General features: G+C 51.9%; 1 protein-coding gene across 4 annotated transcripts in view; it reads right to left on the reverse strand.

Annotated features, from left to right (window-relative positions):
- Window positions 1-3,754: 3,754 nt before the first annotated feature.
- The window catches only part of BCL11B (BAF chromatin remodeling complex subunit BCL11B), a 93,773-nt gene continuing 76,188 nt past the window's right edge, over window positions 3,755-21,339 (reverse strand). For all 4 annotated transcript variants that reach the window (XM_045073482.1, XM_013057322.2, XM_045073484.1 and 1 more), the window contains one exon: window positions 3,755-10,797. In XM_045073482.1, coding sequence (XP_044929417.1) covers window positions 8,747-10,797 — 2,051 coding nt within the window. In that variant the 3' untranslated portion in view covers window positions 3,755-8,746. The remainder of the gene's footprint in view (window positions 10,798-21,339) is intronic.

Genomic DNA, 21,339 nt, shown 5'->3' on the forward strand with positions numbered 1-21,339 from the left:
GCCATGACATGGACAGTGTCCCCACCACCTAGAAGCAGGGGGACACTCTGTAGGAACCCTGGATAGTTAAGGAAACAAATATCTGAAGATATGGGTGGATGTCTTACCCTGCCCACTGAAAGGTAATACCCTGGAAGGCAGGGGTGTGTCTTATTGATCCATAACTCCCCGGCAGAGTCCGTGCACAGCATGGGTCTTTGATGAGTGTTTATTTCATAAGCAACTTGTGATTGGATGGATGAGTGGGTGGATGGATGGATGAGTGGATGGACAAATGGATGGATGGATGGATGGACAAATAGATGGATGGATGGATGGATGGACAAATGGATGGATGGATGGATGGATGGATGGATGGATGGATGGATGGACAAATAGATGGATGGATGGATGGATGGATGGATGGATGGACGGATGGACAAATGGATAGATGGATGGATGGATGGATGGATGCGTGGATGGACGGATGGACAAATGGATGGATGGATGGATGGATGGATGGACAAATGGATAGATGGATGGGTGGATGGATGGATGGACAAATGGATGGGTGGATGGATGGATGGATGGACGGATGGACAAATGGATAGATGGATGGGTGGATGGACGGATGGACAAATGGATGGGTGGATGGATGGATGGGTGGATGGACGGATGGACAAATGGATGGATGGATGGGTGGATGGACAGATGGACAAATGGATGGATGGATGGATGGGTGGATGGACAGATGGACAAATGGATGGGTGGATGGATGGATGGATGGATGGACAAATGGATAGATGGATGGATGGGTGGGTGGATGGACGGATGGACAAATGGATGGGTGGATGGATGGACAAATGGATGGATGGATGGATGGATCGATGGGTGGATGGATGGATGGATGGATGGACAAATGGATGGGTGGATGGATGGATGGGTGGATGGACAAATGGATGGATGGATGGATGGACAAATGGACAGATGGATGGATGGGTGGATGGATGGATGGATGGATGGATGGACAAATGGATGGATGGATGGGTGGATGGACGGATGGACAAATGGATGGATGGATGGATGGATGGATGGATGGATGGATGGACAAATGGATGGATGGATGGATGGAGAGAGGGAGGGATGAATGGATGGATGGGCAGCATGCTATACTTTAGGTGTTCACAGAGGATTCCTTTGTGAGATGGGAATAAACCAGCTGACTTTGTAAGGGCCCCAACTACAGGATTCTGTTTGTCCATGGGCTTCACTGTACTTTCCAATCATACCCTCCACAAGACATGCCTTCCCCTCCCCTCCATGTCCTCATCTTCCTGGTGAATCCTTACTCATCTATCAAGAAGCAGCACCGTTTCCCTAACCCCTTCTCTCCCCAGTAGATCAGCTGCTCCTTGTCCCAGGTTCCTTTCACTGCCCACATTACCCCGCCCTGCAGTCTGTTTTCATAATCCATTTCCCTCATTACAAGGAGTTCCTTAAGGGCAAAGACCAGGGCCCAAGAACTTCCTCTGTGCTTAGGCCTGACATCCAGCTCGATCTTTGCTCAGGGGGCTAAATAGACTTCTGAGCTCAAACAATTTTAACTTCTGTAGAGCATTCTAGAAGGTCTGTAACCCGAATCCTATAAAAATCATTTTGAAGGTTATGCAATGCAGACGGCTGGTAACTCAGACTTCACCTGCACATGAGGTCAGAGTCTTTGTCTCCCTGACTTGAAGGTTACGTAATCTTCATTCTATTATTTTATGACATTAACATGTTTTAAAGTTCTATTCATCTAGTTTTCTCTCCAAGGCGAAAGGGAATTTCTAACTTTAATTGCTGAACTTCAGCTCAAGAACGAAGTCTTCAGCAGCCTGTTCTGATGCCCTGACTGGGACTGGGACTGCTTGAAAAATGTGCAGATCCTGAGACTTGCAAGGTAACTGAGGACTCCTCCTTGGACCAGCAAAAACATGGGGGTTTCTGTGCTTGAAAATCCATTCTCACCCTGATTTTTGTAATCCAGATAGAGAACATTTCTGACGTTAATGTGCCCACTGAATTCTGTTACTCGGTGAGCACAGGACCTGTGAGCACAGGTCAGGGTCCAACCACCGAAAAGCAAAAATGGGTCTTTCCGGATGACCTTAACTGTCCGTTTTGTAGGTGAGGAAACAGAGCCAGAAAAGAGAAGGGACTGACCCAAGGTCACAAAGCTACTGATGGGACAATGGTGAGAATAGAGTTGAGCCTTTCCTTTGCAGCATTGGTAACCCACAGATTTGCCTTCTTAGAAGGATTGAGGGAGAGGATGGGCCACAAGAAAGCAGCTGAACCCTTCAATTCTGCCAGTTGCCGTTTTCTGGGTGGGAAAATACACAATGGCTCAAGCACCTGCACTTTAAGGCCAGCTGGGGAAAAGACTTAGAGTCCAGGCCTGTGGCAAAGAAGAGCGTTCCTCTCTGCAAATTCTTGTTCCTTAAGCCTCTAGAAAGCAGGGAAGGTCTTCTCCTGAATGCCTACCAACTCCATGCTTGATGCTGGGGTTCAAATCTCACTTCTTTTCCTCCAGTTCTTAGGCATGGCCTTAGGGGAATGGTGACCTGTTTGGGATAAAAAGAGGACCCAGAGGAACACTCTGCCTTGTTTCTTCTATCATCTCTGCAGACAGAATCCACAAAGCATCTTAATAAGCATGGTTTGTCCTGTCTTCATTTTTTGCAGAGTGTCCTTGCCAAGATTCTTGGGCTGCCTAGGTTGGGACCTAGTCCTTGGTTGGTATCCAAGGACATTGCCCGAATTGACTTGAGTGGATTTTTTTTATGTGTGTCTCTAAGAGCCTGAAAGGTAAGAAAAGTGGTCAAGAAGGACCCCATGGGTCTTTGATCCCTTTTGACTCAAGGGTGGGCTCTGACTCTCACTCACGGGGACTAAACCAAAGGTAACCTTGTGCCTTACTGCCTGAAAACCAGCAGAATGCTCTCTTCCAACTCATCTCCATCCGGGCTGCCCCGGGTCCAACCCTGGGAACAGCCAAGTTAAAGGCTAGTTCCAAGGCCTCCTTTCCTCTCCTGGATCTGGGCGATTATCCCTAAAGAACATTTCCTCGAGTCTGTTAACCTCTAGCCCATGGGAGGGAAAGGTATTCCTCCTACACGGTTTTGTTAAGAGCCACAGACAGTCAGAGATGCTATCCAGTCCAACAACCTCACTTTGCTGATGGGAGACCTAGAGGACCTGACCAAGGCCACAGAACCATCCAAGTGCTAACGGGAAGGGTTCTGTCTCACTCCGATTCCTGGGCGCCTCACCCAGTAGCCTTCACTGGGTGATCAGAAAATTCGAGCTGAATTAGACTAGACCCGAGTCTTGTCATTCCCAGACAAGTACCTTTTCTTGGGAACCACTTGTTCTCCAACGGGGCCGTCTACGAGAATCACCTGCACCACTTTCAAAAATACGTCTGGATCTCACCTCCAGAGATTCTGAGAGTGATTGATTTGGGTGGGGCCTGGGCACCAGGGCTTTGAAACTCTCCCAGGTGATGCCAATGCGCAACTAGGACTAAGAACCATGGATCTAAATCATCCTGCGCTACCAGAGTAAAGAAAGAGAACTGCTGGTCTCTCGGGCCGCTGTTCCCAGTCTTCCCAAGTATGGGAGCCAAGGGTTTGGGTCGAGAGGAAAATGGAGAAGACCTTCAATTCGCTCTTGGCAATGAACTGTCCATTCCCCACCCTTGAACGACACAGAAAAGGACAAGGTTTGGAGATCAAGTTAAATGTCCAATTTATTTTTATAACTTGAAACCAGAACAAACTTGGTTTTGAACAAGCGTACAAATGAAATGGCAGACACATGCTGAACTCAACATTGTGACATTAAGGGAAAAAAGAGGCCCAAAATCTTGTACAGAGAATAAAAGGAACAATAAATATTTTACTAAGCCATATTGAAATGACCTCCTGTCATCTCAACATTTTATCCATAATAAAAAAAAAAAAAGTGCCCGTTTCTTAAACAGAGCACAAATACCAAGCAATAATAAATAGTTCCAAACTTGTAGTAAAAGACAGAACCTCCAAGTAAACAACAAAAGCTCATACAATAAGTAATAGAAAAGGTAATAAAAATATTTCGCCTTGCCCGTACAAATGCAAACAACTTAAATCAATGTAACTTTGCTTTGCAGGGTTGAGATACAAAGAGCACCAAATCACGGGTTTGCCTGTGCGCAACAAAACCTTCGCTACGGACCGGGATGAAAGGCTGACTTCCTTACTTTTCACATTTTGCTTATAGTAGTTCAGCCTCCTCCTCTCCCCATGAAAGACCTTCTAATGGCAAGTGGCAGGTTCCAATTTGGGGCAACTTTGAACAAAGTTGTGGCAGTATGGAAACCGGCCTGAGGTCGGCTGGGTCACCCAGGCTCGGGGGGCCCCCCTCACTGGGTCGTCTGCTCCAGTGTGGGCTTTTTAAACATGAAAGAGAAGCATAATGCTCTTTTCTCTGCAATCGACAGAGACACAATCTTTGTGCTTTAGGATGGCTTAGTCCTGGCATTCTGGTGACTTTGTGGAAGCTGGTGAGGGCTGGCTAGCTTTCGGAACTACAGGAGGACCACCCTGGAGGCTCCAGTACCTTAAGAGGGCATTGGAAGGAAAGGGCAGCCCCTGGGTCTTCGGATCGGGCAGGTAGGAAACTGACATCTCAGCTTTCTCTCCCCCCCCTCTTTCTGTTCCCTTTGCAAAGGTCAGTGGCAAGGAGGGAAGGGTGTATCAAACAGAAAAGCTCCCAGAAGAAAGATTTCTGCTTTTGGTCAAGAATTGCCCCAAAAGATGCTTGGTTATACTTTCATAACCTGAAATAATGGTTTTACAGTTCCTGAAATAAAAAATGGCTTCCTGATATAAGTTTTTTTTTTTTTAATGTATTATTCCCTCATCCAAAAAACCACCACGTTATTATCTTAAAGCTACTTGGCTTTACAAAAAAAAAAAAAAAACAGAAACAAACAAACAAACAAACAAAAAAAAACCAGGGGAGTACAGAGAGGGAGAAAGAAAAGAAATTAAGTAAAAATGAAGAGGACAAAATAAAAGTGACAGAGGCTGGAGGACGGAGAGGAAACACAGGGGAAGGAGAGAAGCGATATGGAAAGGCACCGGATGCATCCCAGGCCCTCGGCACTCGGAAACTGACGGAATGTAGGTTTCAGCGAGAAAAGCAGCAGAGCAGGTAAGAAAGACAACAGGCCAACACTCTCCATGGAAAGAAAGTCCCTGGGTGTGACGGGGACTCTCTCCCGAAATCCAATTTGCACTGGTCTCAACAGCAGCTCGCGTCACCTGTGCCTCGCTGATTCACCAGCTCCTTTTACTGCGTCTTTTGTCTGTTTCATGTTTTCTCAAGGACTAAAGAAAGCTCGGTTTGCATTCCTTTCTGCTCTTAAGGGCGGGAGACATGGTGACCGCCACAGTGGTGGACAGTAGAGAAGGAAGATGCCCTCTCGCTCTCTCCTCTAACACCTGACATCTTACAGACGGCCTCTTGGAGAACGAGAGGACTCTGTGAAATGTTACCGACATCTTTACAAAAACTGATTTCTCCACTCAACACGAATAAAGAATTTCCCATCCGGTCTGCTGTGGCCACACCAGGGAGCCTTGATGCAAGGTTCGGGGCATTCGGAGAGAAGCCCTGCTCGAACAGTCCTTTGTATAGGCCAATTCCGACAAAAATATATACAACTAAAATGGTTGTGAACCAAAGCATTTAACGACTTCCTTTTGTTTCTTTTCCTCAAAGGTTGTCAAACAACCCTTCTTCTCCTGTACAATAGGACTAAACATACAAATTTTTTTTTTGCAATATTTTATCCTGCCAAATTAAAAAAATATATTATGGCAGCCTGTTTGTTTTTGTTTTTTTTTTCTTTTTATTTCCAAATTCACTAACAAAAAGGTACATTAAATCCCTTTAAAAGGACAAGCTTACAGTTAAAAAATTACAAGCTCCAGTAAAAATACAGCAAGTGCCTACATCATATGAACCAACCAATATATCCATTCCAGAGGGGGCGGGGAGAGAAAAATAAGTAAAGGTCAGAAATGTGATTTTTTTTTTCTGCAAAGCAATAACAATATTAAGCACTTTTTTTTCTACATACTTTTTCTACATGGTGTAGCAATCCCCTTTTAATCCCCAAATACAAGTTTCTATACATTTTTTTGAAATAAAAATTCAACACCCAAGGCAGAAAAGAATTTACTAAAACTCCGACTTTACAGTTACTGTGACAAGAACAAATTTATAGACCCACCATTTAAATTTTACTGCAACATTTTCAAGGAAAAGAAAAGGGTTTTTTTTTTTCTTGTTTTGTAAAATGCCCAGGCATTCTCGATTATTACAAATACTGGTCCACTTGTACAGTAATCAAGAAATTTTAATATATATAATATATACTAAAACCCCGTCACCAAAAAGAAAACAATATACACGCAGCCACTGTGGCATTTTTTTATAACCTAGTAAGCAAACTTGGAAAAAAAATGATCGCTCCAACACACATACACACAATTTTTTTTTACCCTTGTATGTATCCAATACTGTAAACGTATTTTTAAGACAGAGTGCACTAAATTTAACTTTAGAAAAAAATTAGCCGTTGTTCCTGAATTGTTTTTGTTTTTCATTCAACGATATCAACGTGTAACTTGTGTCACTTGAGTTTTAATTCAGCAGTAAATCACCTCCACGCCAAATCTAAGCAGCGTTGTCCCACAGACAAAAGGGGGATGAGGATAATTCAGCTAAGGATGTCCACAGTTGTGCTGGGCTTATCTCTTCATTTGATTGGGTCTTATGGCATTTTCATGTCCTCTATCTTCAACCAGGATTTTTTTAAATTTAATTAAAAGTAAATGTGGCTTTGTTTGTGTCTAAAGAATGTACTTTTCTTGTTTTACTCTTTTAAAAAGTCTTTTCATTTCAAAAAAAAAAAAGTTTTGCATTTGTCTCAAGAGACTCAGATAGGAAGATCAGTTTCCAAGGCACTCACATCAAATTGAATGGCAGTAGAAAAACCGTCCAATAAATTATTTTATTTTGTTCTTTATAGTGCCAGTATTGTGAATGCCAAGCTTAGCAACACTGACACTCGATCTCGGCCGTCCCTTACAGGTTAACCCACCTCTGGGCCAAAGAGAAGAATATGCTGCAATTTCTTGTTTAGAAGCCATTTAATTTAAATGCAAACAAAAGCTTTAAAGTGCGGGTCAACAGAATTCAAATGTCTAATCTTAACAGTCCAATGTTTAGTACCCTCCAACCTAATGGGATAGAAAAGAAAAAAAAATGGGAAGTAGCGCTGGGCACCGTCGGATGGAGCTATTTCCCTGCTTTCTCAGTAAAAGGGAAGAGAAATTTGCAAGATCCTCCCACCTGTCCATCCAATGTCATCAGTGTGCGTTAAATGAGAGAATACTACCTTCTCTCAGTTCACCTCATCGGGGCACTTGTCTGCTTGAGACACGGTCAGTTATCACTGGAAGCAACGTGCGACTCGGGATTTCTGTGGTGGGGGGTGATGAAAAGAGAGAGAGAGAGAGAAGCCGTCAAGCCAGAAGAAGCCTGAAAGAACATGGCTGGTTCTTTCCCTTCTGTATCACTGCAGGTCACCACCATCTACCCAAAAAAGTACCCTCAGCCCATTTTATCTAGCCTCATCTACAGCAAAGAGCAAAGATGGTATCCCAGGGCATGAGAACACTCCAAGAAAAGCACGGTAGCTGCTGGTCATGCACAACTCTAAGATGCTTTTGGGCCATCTCCCGGGCAGTTCTCAAAACCTCCTATTTCTCTGTCAGTGGTGAGTTTTCTGGGGTGGTGGGGGCTGAGGAGGGGGAAGGAGGGGCCTCTGACTCTCCCCCACCACTAGAAGCTCCCTTAGATGCTGTAAAGGTTGAAATCAACACAGAAAAGTCCTCTGTTATCAGGAGATCATCAGTGCTACATCTCAATTCCAATTCTGAAACAAAGTGCTACAACGTTAAAGATTGTTATCCGCTGTACATCCACCCCTCCCCCCCCCAAAAAAACAGCATGCCACTTTTTATTTCAGGACTGAAGGAAAAGAAAATGAAGAAGAAGGAATTAAAAAAAACAAAGTAAACAACTTTAAAAGTCATTTAAGTGTTGGCTTCTTCACAAGAAATTACACATGCTTAGCTTAAATCTCAAAAAAGCAGCGCCCTCCCCCCCAAATTATAATTTAAAAGATAAGCTTCCCTTCTACATCGCTTGGGAATCATTGCTCAGGCTACTACTGGGTTTAAAAAAAAAACAAAAACAAAAACAGAAACAAACAAAAAAAAAACCCAAAAACAAACAAACAAAAAAGGATGGATACCCAACAAAATCTCTTAAAGGAATTTAAACAGAAAGAATAATAATAAAAAGTATCTGCACATGCCAAAAAATTACAAAACCCAATAAATACAGAAATTATTGCACAGTTAAAAGGCTCCACAATTTTTACTGCCTCTATCAACCCTCGGGTTTCCATAGGACTTCGTAGACACAGGTTAGGTTGGAGCGCCGCGGGCCCTGCGCCCCGGGGCGGGGCGGGGCGGGGCGGGGGTGGGCGGCGCGGCGCGGGCGCGGGCGCGGGCGCGGGGGCGCGGGGGCGCGCGCGTCGGGTCAGCATTCTCTCGGGAGGCGGCGGTTCCACTGTACAGGGGCGGGGCGCCGGGCCGCGCGCTTAGCTCCTCTCGGCCTGCTCGATTTTGACGTCGTTAGTCAGCAAGTGCTCGCCGTGCCACTTTTTCATGTGTTTCTCCAGGGTGCTGTAGACGCTGAAGGGCATCTGGCAGATGTCGCAGCGGTACACCTCCTTGCCGATCTGCCCGTGCGTCTTCATGTGGCGCGTGAGCTTGCTGCTCTGCGCACACGCGTAGTTGCACAGCTCGCACTTGTAAGGCCGCTCGCCGGTGTGGCTCCGCCGGTGCACCGTCAGGTTGCTGCAGTTCTTGAACACCTTGCCGCAGTACTCGCACGTGTCGCTGCGCCGGCCCTCCTTGGAGCTCGGCCGCCCGGGGCCCGGGCCGCCCAGGTGCGGCGTGCTGCCCCCGCTGGCCGTGCCGCTGCGGCCCGACAGGCCGCCGTCCAGCAGGTCCCCGGGCGGCGTGGAGAAGCGCAGGCTGCCGTTCTCGGACGAGTGCTCGGACGACGTGGCGAAGGGCGACTGGCGCGCGTCCGTGAAGCCCAGGAAGGGGTCCTTCATGAAGTGCCGCGACGCCGCGTAGCCCACGAGCCACTGCGAGTACACGTTCTCGGACGGGATGAGCGCGGCGGGCGGCAGCTCCAGGTCCTTCTCCACCTTGATGCGCTTGGCCGCGCTGTTGAGCCCGGGGCTGGGCAGAGGCGCCGGCTTGCGCGGGAAGAGGCCCGGGAAGGGCTCGGCGCCGGGCGCGAAGCCGCCGCCGCGCCCGTTGACCGCGCCGCCCGGGCCCGCGTCGCCGCAGCCGCCCGCGTCGTCGTCGTCGCCCGCGTCGCCGCCGCCCGGCCCGCGCTTCAGGAAGGCGCCGCGCTTGGGCTTGTCGGCCAGCAGCTCGCCGTACTGCGGCAGCGCGCCCAGCCCCACGTTCTCCATGACCTTGCCCAGCACCAGCGCCTTCTCGTCGGCCAGCGCCTTGGCCGCGCCGCCCACGCCGCCCGCGCCCGCCACCCCGGCCACGCCGCCGCCGCCGTTCTCGCGGTTGCGGCTCAGCTCCGAGTCCATGCTGAAGCTCGACTCGGGCCGGCTCTCGTTCTCCAGCAGCAGCTCCTCCTCTTCCTCCTCCTCCTCCTCGTCCTCCTCCTCGGGCTCGTGGCCCAGCGACGGGTCGCTCTCGTGGTGGCGGAAGTCGCCGTCGGCCGCCTTGAGGCCCTCGCCGGCCAGCTCGCTGGTGCCGGGCTCCGGGGAGCTGGCGGCCGAGAGCCCGTCGTCGGAGCGGCCGGCCAGCGAGCCGGCCTTGTGCATGTGCGTCTTCATGTGGCGCTTCAGCTTGCTCGCCTGCGAGCACGCGTGGTCGCACAGCTGGCACTTGTAGGGCTTCTCGCCCGTGTGGCTGCGCCGGTGCACGATGAGATTGCTCTGGAACTTGAACGTCTTGCCGCAGAACTCGCACGACTTGCTCTTGGCGGGCGGCTGCGGCGGCGGCGTGCCGCCGGGGGGCATGGGCGGCAGCGGCGGCGTGCTCAGGAACGGGGACTTGGGGCTGGGCTGGAAGGGGTTCAGGAGCCGGTGCATAGGGTTGCCGCGGCCCGGCGACACGGGCGGCGGCGTGGAGCTGTTGCCCGCCAGCTCGCGGAGCCGCCGCGAGAAGTCCATGGCGGGAGAGTCGATGGCCATGGGGTTGAGGCGCATGACTCGGTCAAAGGCACTGGGGTGCTGGGCGACGAGCCCCATCTCCTCGGCACTGAGGCGGTGCGGGTCCAGGTGGTGGCGCGGCGGCGGGCTGAAGAGCGGCGGCGTGCCGGGCAGGCGGCCCTCGCCGAAGCCCGGGTGGTCCCGCAGGATGGGGCCCGTCATGCGCAGCAGGTTGAAGGGGTTGCTGTCGCCCAGGAAATTCATGAGCGGGGACTGGGCCACGGCCTCGGGTCCCAGCGGCGGCGGGATGGTGAGCCGCGGCGTGAGCGAGCTGCTGGCCGGCCCGGGCTCCAGGTAGATGCGGAAGCCGTGCGTGTTCTGCGCGTGCTGCAGCAGGAACCACGCGCTGTTGAAGGGCTGCTTGCATGTTGTGCAAATGTAGCTGGAAGGCTCATCTTTACCTGGGGAGACACACGGACAGAAAGGCAGACAGAGCGTGAGAAGCAGACTGGGCGTGCACCGCGGGGCCAGAAACCTGAGGGCGCGCGGGGGCGGGAATCGAGTCCTGGATCCGCAGGGCTTGGGAAGGCGGCCGCAGGGCCCCTTTGGAGCGGGCGGGGCCCGGCGACCTGTCACCCAGGCCGAGACCCCTACCAACTGCAGAGCTGAAGAAGCCGGCTCCGTGGACGGGGAGACCCGGCAAGGCCCCCATCGGCCTCGCCACCGCAGCTAGCACCCGCAGTTCCTAGGCCCCGACCTGCTCCCCCAAAGAAAAGCTGCTCTTGTCGCCTCATCTCAGAAGCCAAATGAGGCGGCGCTGTGAGACCGCCTGACGCCAACCGTAACACAGCCGAGACACCTGCAACCGCGACAGACCCAGGTTTTGTCAACCAAGGCACTACTGACGTCTGGACCAGGATGACTCTGCGGGGGCTGGGGGGGAAGGGAGGGCTGTGCTTTGTAGAATGTTCAGAACCGTCCCTGGCCTCTCCCACTACAAGCCAGTCAAACTGCCTACACCCCACCCCCACCCCCACCCCCACTGGAGGATCACAAACCTCTTCAGGCCTGACCAAATGTCCCCAGGGGGACGGGGTATGAAGCTGCAGCTCACAGCTCCCCCTCACCTTGAGAACAAGTGATTAGGCAATATTTGATCCAAGGGGTTTCTAAAAAACCCAAGTTGAAGTCAATTGCCCAGCAAACGTCTTTTTAAAGAGAGACGGCTGATACCTCTGCACTATTTGGGATTCCAGCTAAAGGAAATGCGAGGGTTTCGTACACCAGCATACCGTCAAATTCACCCACGAATTACACAGGAGGAATTTAGCATGTTAGGAAGCTCACTGCCCCCCAGTCCCCCTCTGGCCTCACACACACACCCCTAACCATCATGCAGAATCCGGCCTCCACAGGCCCCTGGGCCGGGGAGGGAGAGGGGGCTGCTGGCGTACATGAGGTCCTTTGCTGGAATGCTAACTGCGGGACACTGTCAAATCTGACGCGGCGGTCAGGATGAATGCTGGCAAGTGTGGATCTGTTACATACTGGCTCTGGCGACATCGGGAGCCAATCTTAGTGGACACTTGTGGCACGGAGCCAGAAACGTTACTGTCTTTGTCCATCACTGAGGCAGCCACAAAATGGAGGCTGAACGGTTTCATCCAGAAGCTGTCTTGAGCCGCCCTCCTCAAACTCCGGGGGCAGCGCGAAGCTTTTCCAGTCTGAATTGCTCCTAATGCTTTCTATAAAGGGGCAGGTGCAGGCAGGCCCTGCTTTCCACCAGCAGGCTTGCTCGCTAGCCGGGGAAGGAACAGGGAACAAGACATCACAGCTGGGATCTTGAAAAATCCCTTTTGTTTTTTCAAACTGTCCTGAATCTGGAAGGTTTTAATGCTGACCAAGTATGGTCGCATCAGACTCCCTGGTCCCCTATCCCAGCCTCTTCCCAAAAGACCTTCCAAGATCCCACGCAGAGATTTATTTTTTGTTTTCCACACACGAGTTCTACTTCCAGGGGGCTTCAGGCTTATCTGTAAAACCCAGGTGAATGAAGGACCCAGTGCCCTGTTCGGGGGGATAGCGGCAGAGAGCAGAGACCTCCCCGCCCCGTGTCGGGTGTGAGCGTCACAGAAGGGGCCGACGGGTCCAGCAGGCGGGGTGCAGATCCTCCCAGACCCCCAAACCAACTGGGCCAGAACACCCACCCCTGGAAATGAAGACGGGCCTTAGGAGCGGGGTGCCTCGTAGTGATCCGACGGCTCTCGGCTCCTAGGTTCTGTCTCCGTGTTTGGTGGGGTCAAGACAGTGGGCGGGGGAAGGCCAGAGAGGAAAAAGGACCCTGAGGGTCGGCTTCACTCTGCTTTTGCCAACAGCTCAAGGAGAACTACTGAGGCAATTTTCTCTCTCCAGCATACCCACTCTGTCTGGGCCATTCAGTGCCCCACGCCGGAGTCCCCGAGGAGACTTTTCCCCGGTTGGAAAATGACAGGGAGGCCTCCCAAGGCCCTGGGGCGCCATGTTTCTCATGGGGCGCCCGCTGTACGGCGGCGCCAACCTGGGCCTTCCCTGCCCGCACGGCCCTCAGCTGGCAGAGAGAACGCCACCTCCTGTCCTCGCTTATTAGGTAATGTACTTGGGACAACAGAGCCCTCTGCCTCAGACTGCCTCCCGAGAGAGCTGGCCAGAAGCCACGGTGTTTAGAGCCCTGCTCAAATCCTCTTCTAGAGCAAGACAGAATAAATACGTAATAAATAACAAGAAGATAAATAAAATGTGCCTTTCTGACCTACGAGCTAATAACACAAATGAAGTGCCACATCCCACAAGGTCATAGATCTTCAAATTAAAGAGCGTTTCTGTACCCTTCACCTGGGCTTTCGGAAACTCTAATTAATCGATTGATGGTACGCAGCTGCTTTGGCTCTTCGTCGTTTAAGTGGGACCCTCTTCCCCCCCATCTCTTTGTTCATCATCTTCATCTCCTTGGGCTTCCACTCCAGAGCATTTCCTGTTTCTTGTTCTGATGGCCACGTATTTTCTAGAAAGTTCTATGCTGGTGAGGAATATGGATAACAGAAGAAAATGCAGAATTCCCCAGCAGGCCAGGAATAAAGACTGCTCTTCAGCCGAAATGGCCGATTAAAACCTTTTTTTAACTCAAAATGGCAGCTGCTAGGAAGCATGTAGCTGCATGTTCTAAAGAGCTCAGATGTTTCCACTTCTTGTTTAAAAAAAAAGAAGAAGAAAATTTTTAAAAAGACGCTTTTAAAACTCTGGAGCAGCCCAGGAAGGAAGTTACCTGTCCGTAATTCACCAGCAGGTGGGGAAGAACTTCGTGTCCATCAAATCGGATCTCAGGGCCACCGTGGTGCCGGGGTGAGCTCTTTCTTTTCCCGTACCCCTGAACCGCTTTGGTTCCCTGACTTCCCTTGCACGATGGCAAGATTCACTGCAGGCGACGGCCTTCCCAGGATCTGACAGCTTCTGACTTTTTTTTAAATCTCGCAGGCCTCAAAGGCCCTCCCTAGACAACTCTCTTTCCACTACCCCCAGCTTTTTTTTTTTTTTCCCTTAATAAAATGTTCATTTCCATATTAGCACTTCATGGTTCTCTCGTGCCTGGAAGTAGCCTTGAGCACTAGGGCTGCTCACTTTTAACAAGTGAACAATGTCAGAAGTCTTTGAAGAGCCACTCGGAACATTTTTCTATTCAAAAACTCACTAAATATTTTACACTTGCCGCATTCCAGTCACAGGCGGCTCATTTTTAAACGCAATGGGAGACCCTCGGCGAGAGGGTTGGCCCCCCTCCCCATCGCAGGACCAGAGGTCACCCCCTCCTCAAGCTAAGGGCCACCTGCCCAGAGGTGAGCTGGAGGCTCAATGAGGCAACCCCTTAGCCGGAGGACCAGAGAGGACCCACCCTCACCACACTTCCCCGGGGGGCCACTGAGACTCCATGTGAGCGGTGGATGCCTGGATCCTTTTGAAGTGACGTCCCCGGCAACATCAAACCGGCCTACAGACCTAGAAACGTCAGCTGCGCTTCGATCACACAATCAGGCTTGGCGACTCCGAACCCAGGGCCCGTGTCTGTCCTTGCTCGATTCCTTCCTCAGACAGCATTACTCTCAGTTGGCAAAAACCCAGATGGGATCTTCTTTGCTCTACTGGCTCTAAAGGCAGTCCTTAGGATTTTCTCCACCCAGAAACGCCCCTTGCCATCTCTAGGTTATGGGGGCTTGGGTGACATTCCCAGCCTTGACATTCCCAGCACAGTGAAGTCGCTCAAATCACAACCTCGTTGGGCCTCGATTGCCACATCGGCAGAATGGGACTAAGATACCTGCCCCCCTAAAGGGCCGGGGGCGCCCAATGAGCTGCCACGAGGGGACCCCTGTGGAAATCGAGCACCACGATGGAGAGGCTGAGTGGGGCTTTCTAGGTTTCAGTATATGGGGTCCGTCCTTGAACCTGGGGGTGCACGTTCAAGTCTGGCAGTCATAAAACCCGCCCCGACTTTTCATGCAGCTGTCTTCATGCGTGAGAGGTTCCAGAGAAGTGCAAACTCACTCGCGGTGAGGGAACCTCCTTCCTTACAGTGACACCTGGGGACCGACAGCAACCGGACCCTCCTGCAATGGATGAGAGTCTCCCTCTGCGGTGAGGGGTTGTTGTTCCTTTTTTTAAATGGGCATTTAAATAATTGTTCCTCCTTATTATGCCGGTTACTCTAATAATACTAATAAAGGTATCATGTCCAATAAAAAATACACCTTTAATGGAGTCATTATTCAATGAAAAGGACACAGTTGAGCACGCTAGTTTAACAGGTCTCTCCGAAGGCCAAGTGATGCCACGAGGAAGGGCGCCTGCGCCCGTGGGAGATGCAGCGGCTGCTCAGAGGGGACAGCCAGGACACCCCTCAGGCCCCCAGCTCACACGGGGCCACAAGCAAGATCCCACCTGGGCCATTCTCCAAAGCTGGAGGCAAAAATTAGAATCCGGACTCTGGGCTGCTGACCTAAGAACCGGGTCTTGGGTTCACAGCCCTCCACAGTTTGCACAGCCCTCCGCAGCCGCTTTTGTATCTCTGCTGGCATGAGCGCCGTCATTACTCACCCCGCCCCTGAGGGACACCAGGCAAGGGCTGCACCCCTGCTGGAAAGAGGGAATGGAAGCTCAGGAGCAAGCAGAGGAGAGTCCCACAGCCAGCAGGGAGGGGGCCGTGACCCTCCTCTAGCTTCCCGACTCCAGGCTCGCTTCCCGCCCACTCTCCAGCACTCAGTACCACCTCAGGGGCTGATCTCTCTCGCTACACTGTTTTATGATGAAAATGGCCAAGAAGGAGGCTCTTCTTCCGCGCCATGTGTCCCTTTAGTGCAGGGCACCGATTATCCTCTCATGGAACCCAGTCGAGGCCACCACGGGCCTGGCCCCCGGAAGGGAGACGTTTCACAAAGTAAGTGAGCCCACTCGATGGGGTGTGGAGTGCAACAGGACCCAGGACCCAGATGCAGGGGCAGGAGGCTGGATCCCAGGTCCCCTATACCCCAGGAGAGGGCTTGGTTCACCGGCCAACCCCCTAGTCCTCCTCCCGAATCTCTAGCTGCTTACAAGATTGTCTCCACTGTTCCAAAATGGTAGTAATTATGATCACCATTATCCCTAAAACGTGTGGACCCCTCATTAGTTATAAAACCGTCTCCCCTCTCATGATCCCGGAAAGAAAAGGTCAGCCAGCCACCTCAGCGGTTTTTGTAGGTCTTGTGTGTCTATCATTTCTGAGCACGGCCGTCTCTGAAACCTAGAACCACCCTTGCTTGTTCTGAATGTACCCTGTCAACCCTCAGCCTCTCTCCAAGGTGGAGCTGTGGAAACAGTCACCACAGCAGTAAGCCCAGACGTCATGAAGCCCTTACACGGGCCTGTCCACAGTGAAGCAGGGCTGACCTCGCCCGAGACTCCACACAAGCTGCGAAGGAAGAAAGGTCACTGGCCCCATTTCACGGGGGAGGACATTGAGGCCTGGAAGAGGCCACCAGCCGACTGTGCTCTTGAGCCCCATGCTGACTGGTAACAGTCAAGAGAGAAATGTGTCCAGACTGGGCCGCCCCGCCAGGGGACCCAGGCATGGCTGTGCCTCGGCTCCTTTCCTTTTGTCCCAGCCCACATGAGAGTGGAGGTGGCAGCTCTGGGCGAGAACCACAGTAAGTCGGTGAAATCGTGTTGACTGCGTCTCACGGAGAAGTCAGGGATGCACTTTGTTGGTCCTGGGGGTGTCGGGGGGGTGACACCCAGCTCCCGTGTGGTCTCCGGGGTGTTCCGCCAGCCTCTGCTCACAGAGCCCACGCCCCCCCACCCCCGTGGCAGCCACGGCCAGTCCACGCCTGCACTCTTCCTCCAGGCCTTGGAGTCCTCTAGATCTTCATGACCACACAGAGCGTGCCTCTGCCTCTTTGCCCTCCATGGATCCCAGTACACAGAAGCCCAGTAAATGGGGGCCCAGGTGAGACAGGGCTGAACTAACTAGGTGGCAGAGTATGTCTTGCGGAGAGCAAAGACCCCACCAGCCCTTCCTTTGTTCAGTGCACAGACAGGAGCTGAGCAGCCTGGGCGTCCGTCCTCTCCCTGGGTGGACAGTGCGCACTGCAGGGAGATGATGAACAGGACAAGCACTGCAGGTGGGCAGCCGCGGTGCCGGGAGAGCGAAGGATGCACGGGCTCAACTGAACTGGGCCTAGGCCTGCGTTGTGGGGCTGCTGTCTGCACAGCCCCCTTCAGTCCTCGTGATAATTACACATCGCGACAACTGACAGGAGCTATAAAGGAGTTTGGGGGGAACTTCAGTGAGCCGGTCAAAGCCACAGTATTGGCCCTGAGTTGCTGATTTAAATTCATCATCTGAGCTAGATTCCGAGCTCCCTGAGGACAGGGACTGAGCTGGCCCAGGCCGCTGCTGTGACCATGGCCACCCACACAACGACTAATGGGACACACGCTTCAGAACTGCGGGTGACCCGCGAAAACGCTGTGTCCTCACAGCCAGCACCGCGGATCACATCGTCTCCCGGACGGGGGTGTATGGGGGAACCTGCCTGGCCCCACAGGGCTCAGCTCAGCATTCAGCCAGTGCACCGCTTCCTGGGCATTCTGGGCACAGGGCCCACCCAACACGCCCACACCTTTCAGCCACAGCACCCACTACCCAGCAGGCCAGCATCCCAGGGGGATCCAACCAGAACCAGGACGCCAGGCCACGGCCACCGCCCGACCCTCTAAGCCAGCATCAGCAGGACGGGTGCGCAGGCCACCCACCATCCTCCCGTATCCCCTGCTGCCCAGGGGAAGCGAGAGGCCTTCAGCCTTCACTCACACCCCCGGCCCTCTCCTTGGGGCCACATGTTCGCAACCAGGCTGGTACCTGCCAGTCCTTGCACCCGGATTACCTGCCTTTCCTTCTCTGCCTGAAAAATGTCTTCCCAGACCCAGCACCACCGCTACTGTATTCCCCCAGCATTTCGGGAAAACCACCTGATACTGATGGCACGTAATATCATAATCTGTCCTTAACCTTGGTGTGTTCAATGCACATGTGATCTGCACGTACCAATGCCAGACTTGTCCTCTCAAACAGATGCTCACAGAAACTCTAGAAAGTGGGTTTTAATCCAGACTTCATATAAAAAAGAAATGAAGTCTCATCCCAGCTAAGTGCAGGGCCGAAGGTCCCGTGGTTTATGGATCACAGAACCCAGACTGACACGGCGTCTGAGCCCAGAGCCTGTGCCACGTCCAGACACACAGCTGGCTGCCCCCTCCATGAGACTGCAGCCTCCGCTGTCATGGGCCTGGGGAGGGGCCAGAGGAGGCCCACCAACCACTTCACCCGCACCCACGAACACCAGCAAGCTGCAGGTTTCGTGCAGGAAATGCCGTGGGTTTCTAGGCTGAGACTAAAGACCTTATACAGATGGGAAAACTCCGCTCGGCCTCACGGTGCTTGGGGACAGACTGTTGACCCTGCCAGCACCCTTGTGACAGAGGTACACTGTGTGCTTCCTATGCCTGGAGTTAACTAGGGCTGGCTCCAGCCTCTCCCACAGCCTCCAGCTCAAGCCTCCAACATTCCCCTAGGCAGCCAGATGCGCACAAAAACACCACCAAATCTTGCTTCAAGCAAGAGCCATACCTGGGAAGTGAGTGAACCCAAAGAAATTTAACTGTGTCCCAAATGCTCTAGGGACATGCTTTTCTCATTCATTCATTCATTCACTCACTCACTCACTCATTCACTCTTTCATCGCACTATCCAGTCATCCACAGCAGACACGACTCAGAGGGATTGGCCACGACCCCTTGCCTCCAGGAGGCCACAGGTAAGGGCTGAGAAGCAAGGGTGAGTGAGTGGACACAAAGGATGCTAACGCAGAACAGAACCGCGGAGGAAGCTCAGAGCACCTGGGGAGAAGGCAGGCAGGTAGGAACACTGCACGGACGGGAGTGAAAACCGGATGCGGGGAGAGGGCCCCTGCCCAGACCACGGAGGGAAGGCATGCAGGTGGAGAGCACTGCACGCGCACCCTCACGGCTGCACAGAAGGGAAAGGCCCGGGAGAGAAAATGGGAGACGCAGCGGGGGAGCGCCGTACCTACCAGAGACTGCAGACACCTGCTTGTGGTGCAGGGCTGTCCTCACTTGTCCACACTCACTGCCCAAACGCAGGGCTGAATATTAAACGTGCAGAAGAGGCACGGCTCTCAGGTGTCCTTATCCTTCTTGTAAGGAAGCCAAGGGGTGCCTCAGGACAGTACCCAAGGTCACCCTACATCTGGTACCCCGGAAACTGCACCGCGATAGCAAAGATGAAAGGATCTGTCCCACATCATGTAGTCACTTGCTCCGTCCCCCTTCCTTGGCTCTACGACACAGAAAGCACCTGCTGGGGGCCAGGCCCTGGGCTGAGTGGAGGGACACAGCAGGATCCTGCCGCCAAGCGCAGGAGCTAATGAGTGCACACGTCTCTAGTGAGGCTTCGGGCCACAAGGTCACCAGGAGGGGCTGTGATAGGAGGCACAGGATCCCGAGGACGGACAGACAGACAGCAGGGGAGGATCAGGGAAGACCTCTCTGGGGAGGAGCTCCTGAAGCTGAAGTCAGAAGGAAGAAGGAAGCAGGAGTCCGCTGTGCAGAGAAAGCAAAGCAAAGGTGTGCCTTGCAGCTACAACGGCACACACACAGGCATGGAAATGGGACCCCAGATTGACGGAGGTGAGGAAGAGGAGGTGGGACTGAAAAGGGGGTTTCGGACCAATCTGAGGGGGTTCTGAAAACACAGAGGAATGGAGCCAGGTACAGGCTAAATTCCGTCACTAACGATTCCACCACGGTGCAAGCTCTAATCTATTTTTTTTAAATATGAAGATTTTCAAACCCACACTCAAGGCCTACTTGAGTCAAAACCTGTTCCATGCAACAAAATGTCAGTACAACCAATGAAGGGGAACCCCTTGAAGGGCTCTTCTGGAGACCAGATCCACCCTTTCCAAATTGTGAAACCATTAAGATATAAAGAAATGAAACCGGAGGGCCTGGAAAATGCAAAGAAGAAATTTAAAATCCAATCTATGAGGCTCACTAGCCTATAAGGTAGCTCTTAAATCACTGTCTCCAGCAGGAGTTCTATTATTCCAGCAAGATTCTCATCTGAACCTCCTAGGCCCGTGATCCAGCTTCAGGAACAGGGTGGTCCAGGTTCTCAGTGGAACAGAGAAGTATTAGAACTGAACTGCAGCAGCAGGCACCATGCACCCCAGATTTCCCCAGACAGTCTCGATTTCAACTGCTCAATTCTGTGGTCAGACCAGGTGTGCAGTTCAGGCTCAGGAAACGGCCACCCACCCCAGGAACAAAGCAGTATTGCTGACCGCGGGGGCATCTCGGGGAAGAGCAAGAACGGCGGTGTTTGCTGGTAAGACGGAAGAGCTGGAGGCAGGACACACGGCGCGATTTTATATGGGGCAACTCACTCACGGCATTCTCAAAAAACCAAGGCACATTCCTCAAGATTATCTTTATAGAGCTTCCCCCTTTTACATAAGGGACGCAAATCAGCTGGAAATAGTATGTCTTCCCCAAAATAGATGAATGCATCATCAGATTCCCTTGAAATCTTTCTGTAGACTTCTCTGAAAATGACCTACACCAGTGCGTTCTGGTGGGCTGAGAGATAAACTTATTTGGGTGGTTTTGTTCTGCCCCCCCTCCCCATGCCCTCCAAATACATGAGGTTTTCTAAAAGCGCTGTAGCATTCTGGGGACAGGAATGTAGCCGAGAATGTGAAGCGGAAGCAGAAAGCAAATCCTCCTTATCATTTAATGGAAAAATAAAGAGTGAATTAAGAAATAAACAGGTTAAAAAAAAAAAAAAACCACCACTCCAGGCGTGAGCTGCCGGTGTGTGCGAGAGAGCTGGTGTGTGCAGGCGTGCGCACACCTCGTGGGTATCTTCACGCGCGTTCCGGCTGACACAGGAAGTCTCTCTTCTCCATTATTCATGACTTCCTTCGTGAGGCAGGAATCAGGCTTCCTTCCTTTCCTTAAATCCACAAAAATCTCCACATTCCACCCCAAGAAGTATTGCAGGGGCAGTAAATCTCGCTTTAATGGAGTGTACGTTTAGCTCGGAGGAGATAATTGACGTTATGGAGAGCCTCGCCGCCGAGTCCTATAGGTTAGCTAATGCAGAGGGGACTCGTTACCCACACACGACAAACAAGTAGTAATATATGTATATTGTTCAGAGTGGCGTTAGAGCAAAAGTGTTCCGGTCCGCGGGGATTGATAAAACACAAGAAAACAGCAGACATGCACTTGTAAATTTGTCTCATTTGTCTCTGAAGTTAAAGGTTATTCCCTTGTTCTGAATTTGTAATAAAAACATGCTGGCCCAAGGTTTGTGGAGGATGTTTGAATATTTAAATTGTGTATAATGATAGGCA

The sequence above is a fragment of the Mustela putorius genome, unplaced genomic scaffold, assembly GCF_011764305.1.
Source record: "Mustela putorius furo isolate JIRA1106 unplaced genomic scaffold, ASM1176430v1.1 tig00000129_pilon_pilon_pilon, whole genome shotgun sequence".
Classification (NCBI taxonomy): Eukaryota; Metazoa; Chordata; class Mammalia; order Carnivora; family Mustelidae; genus Mustela; species Mustela putorius.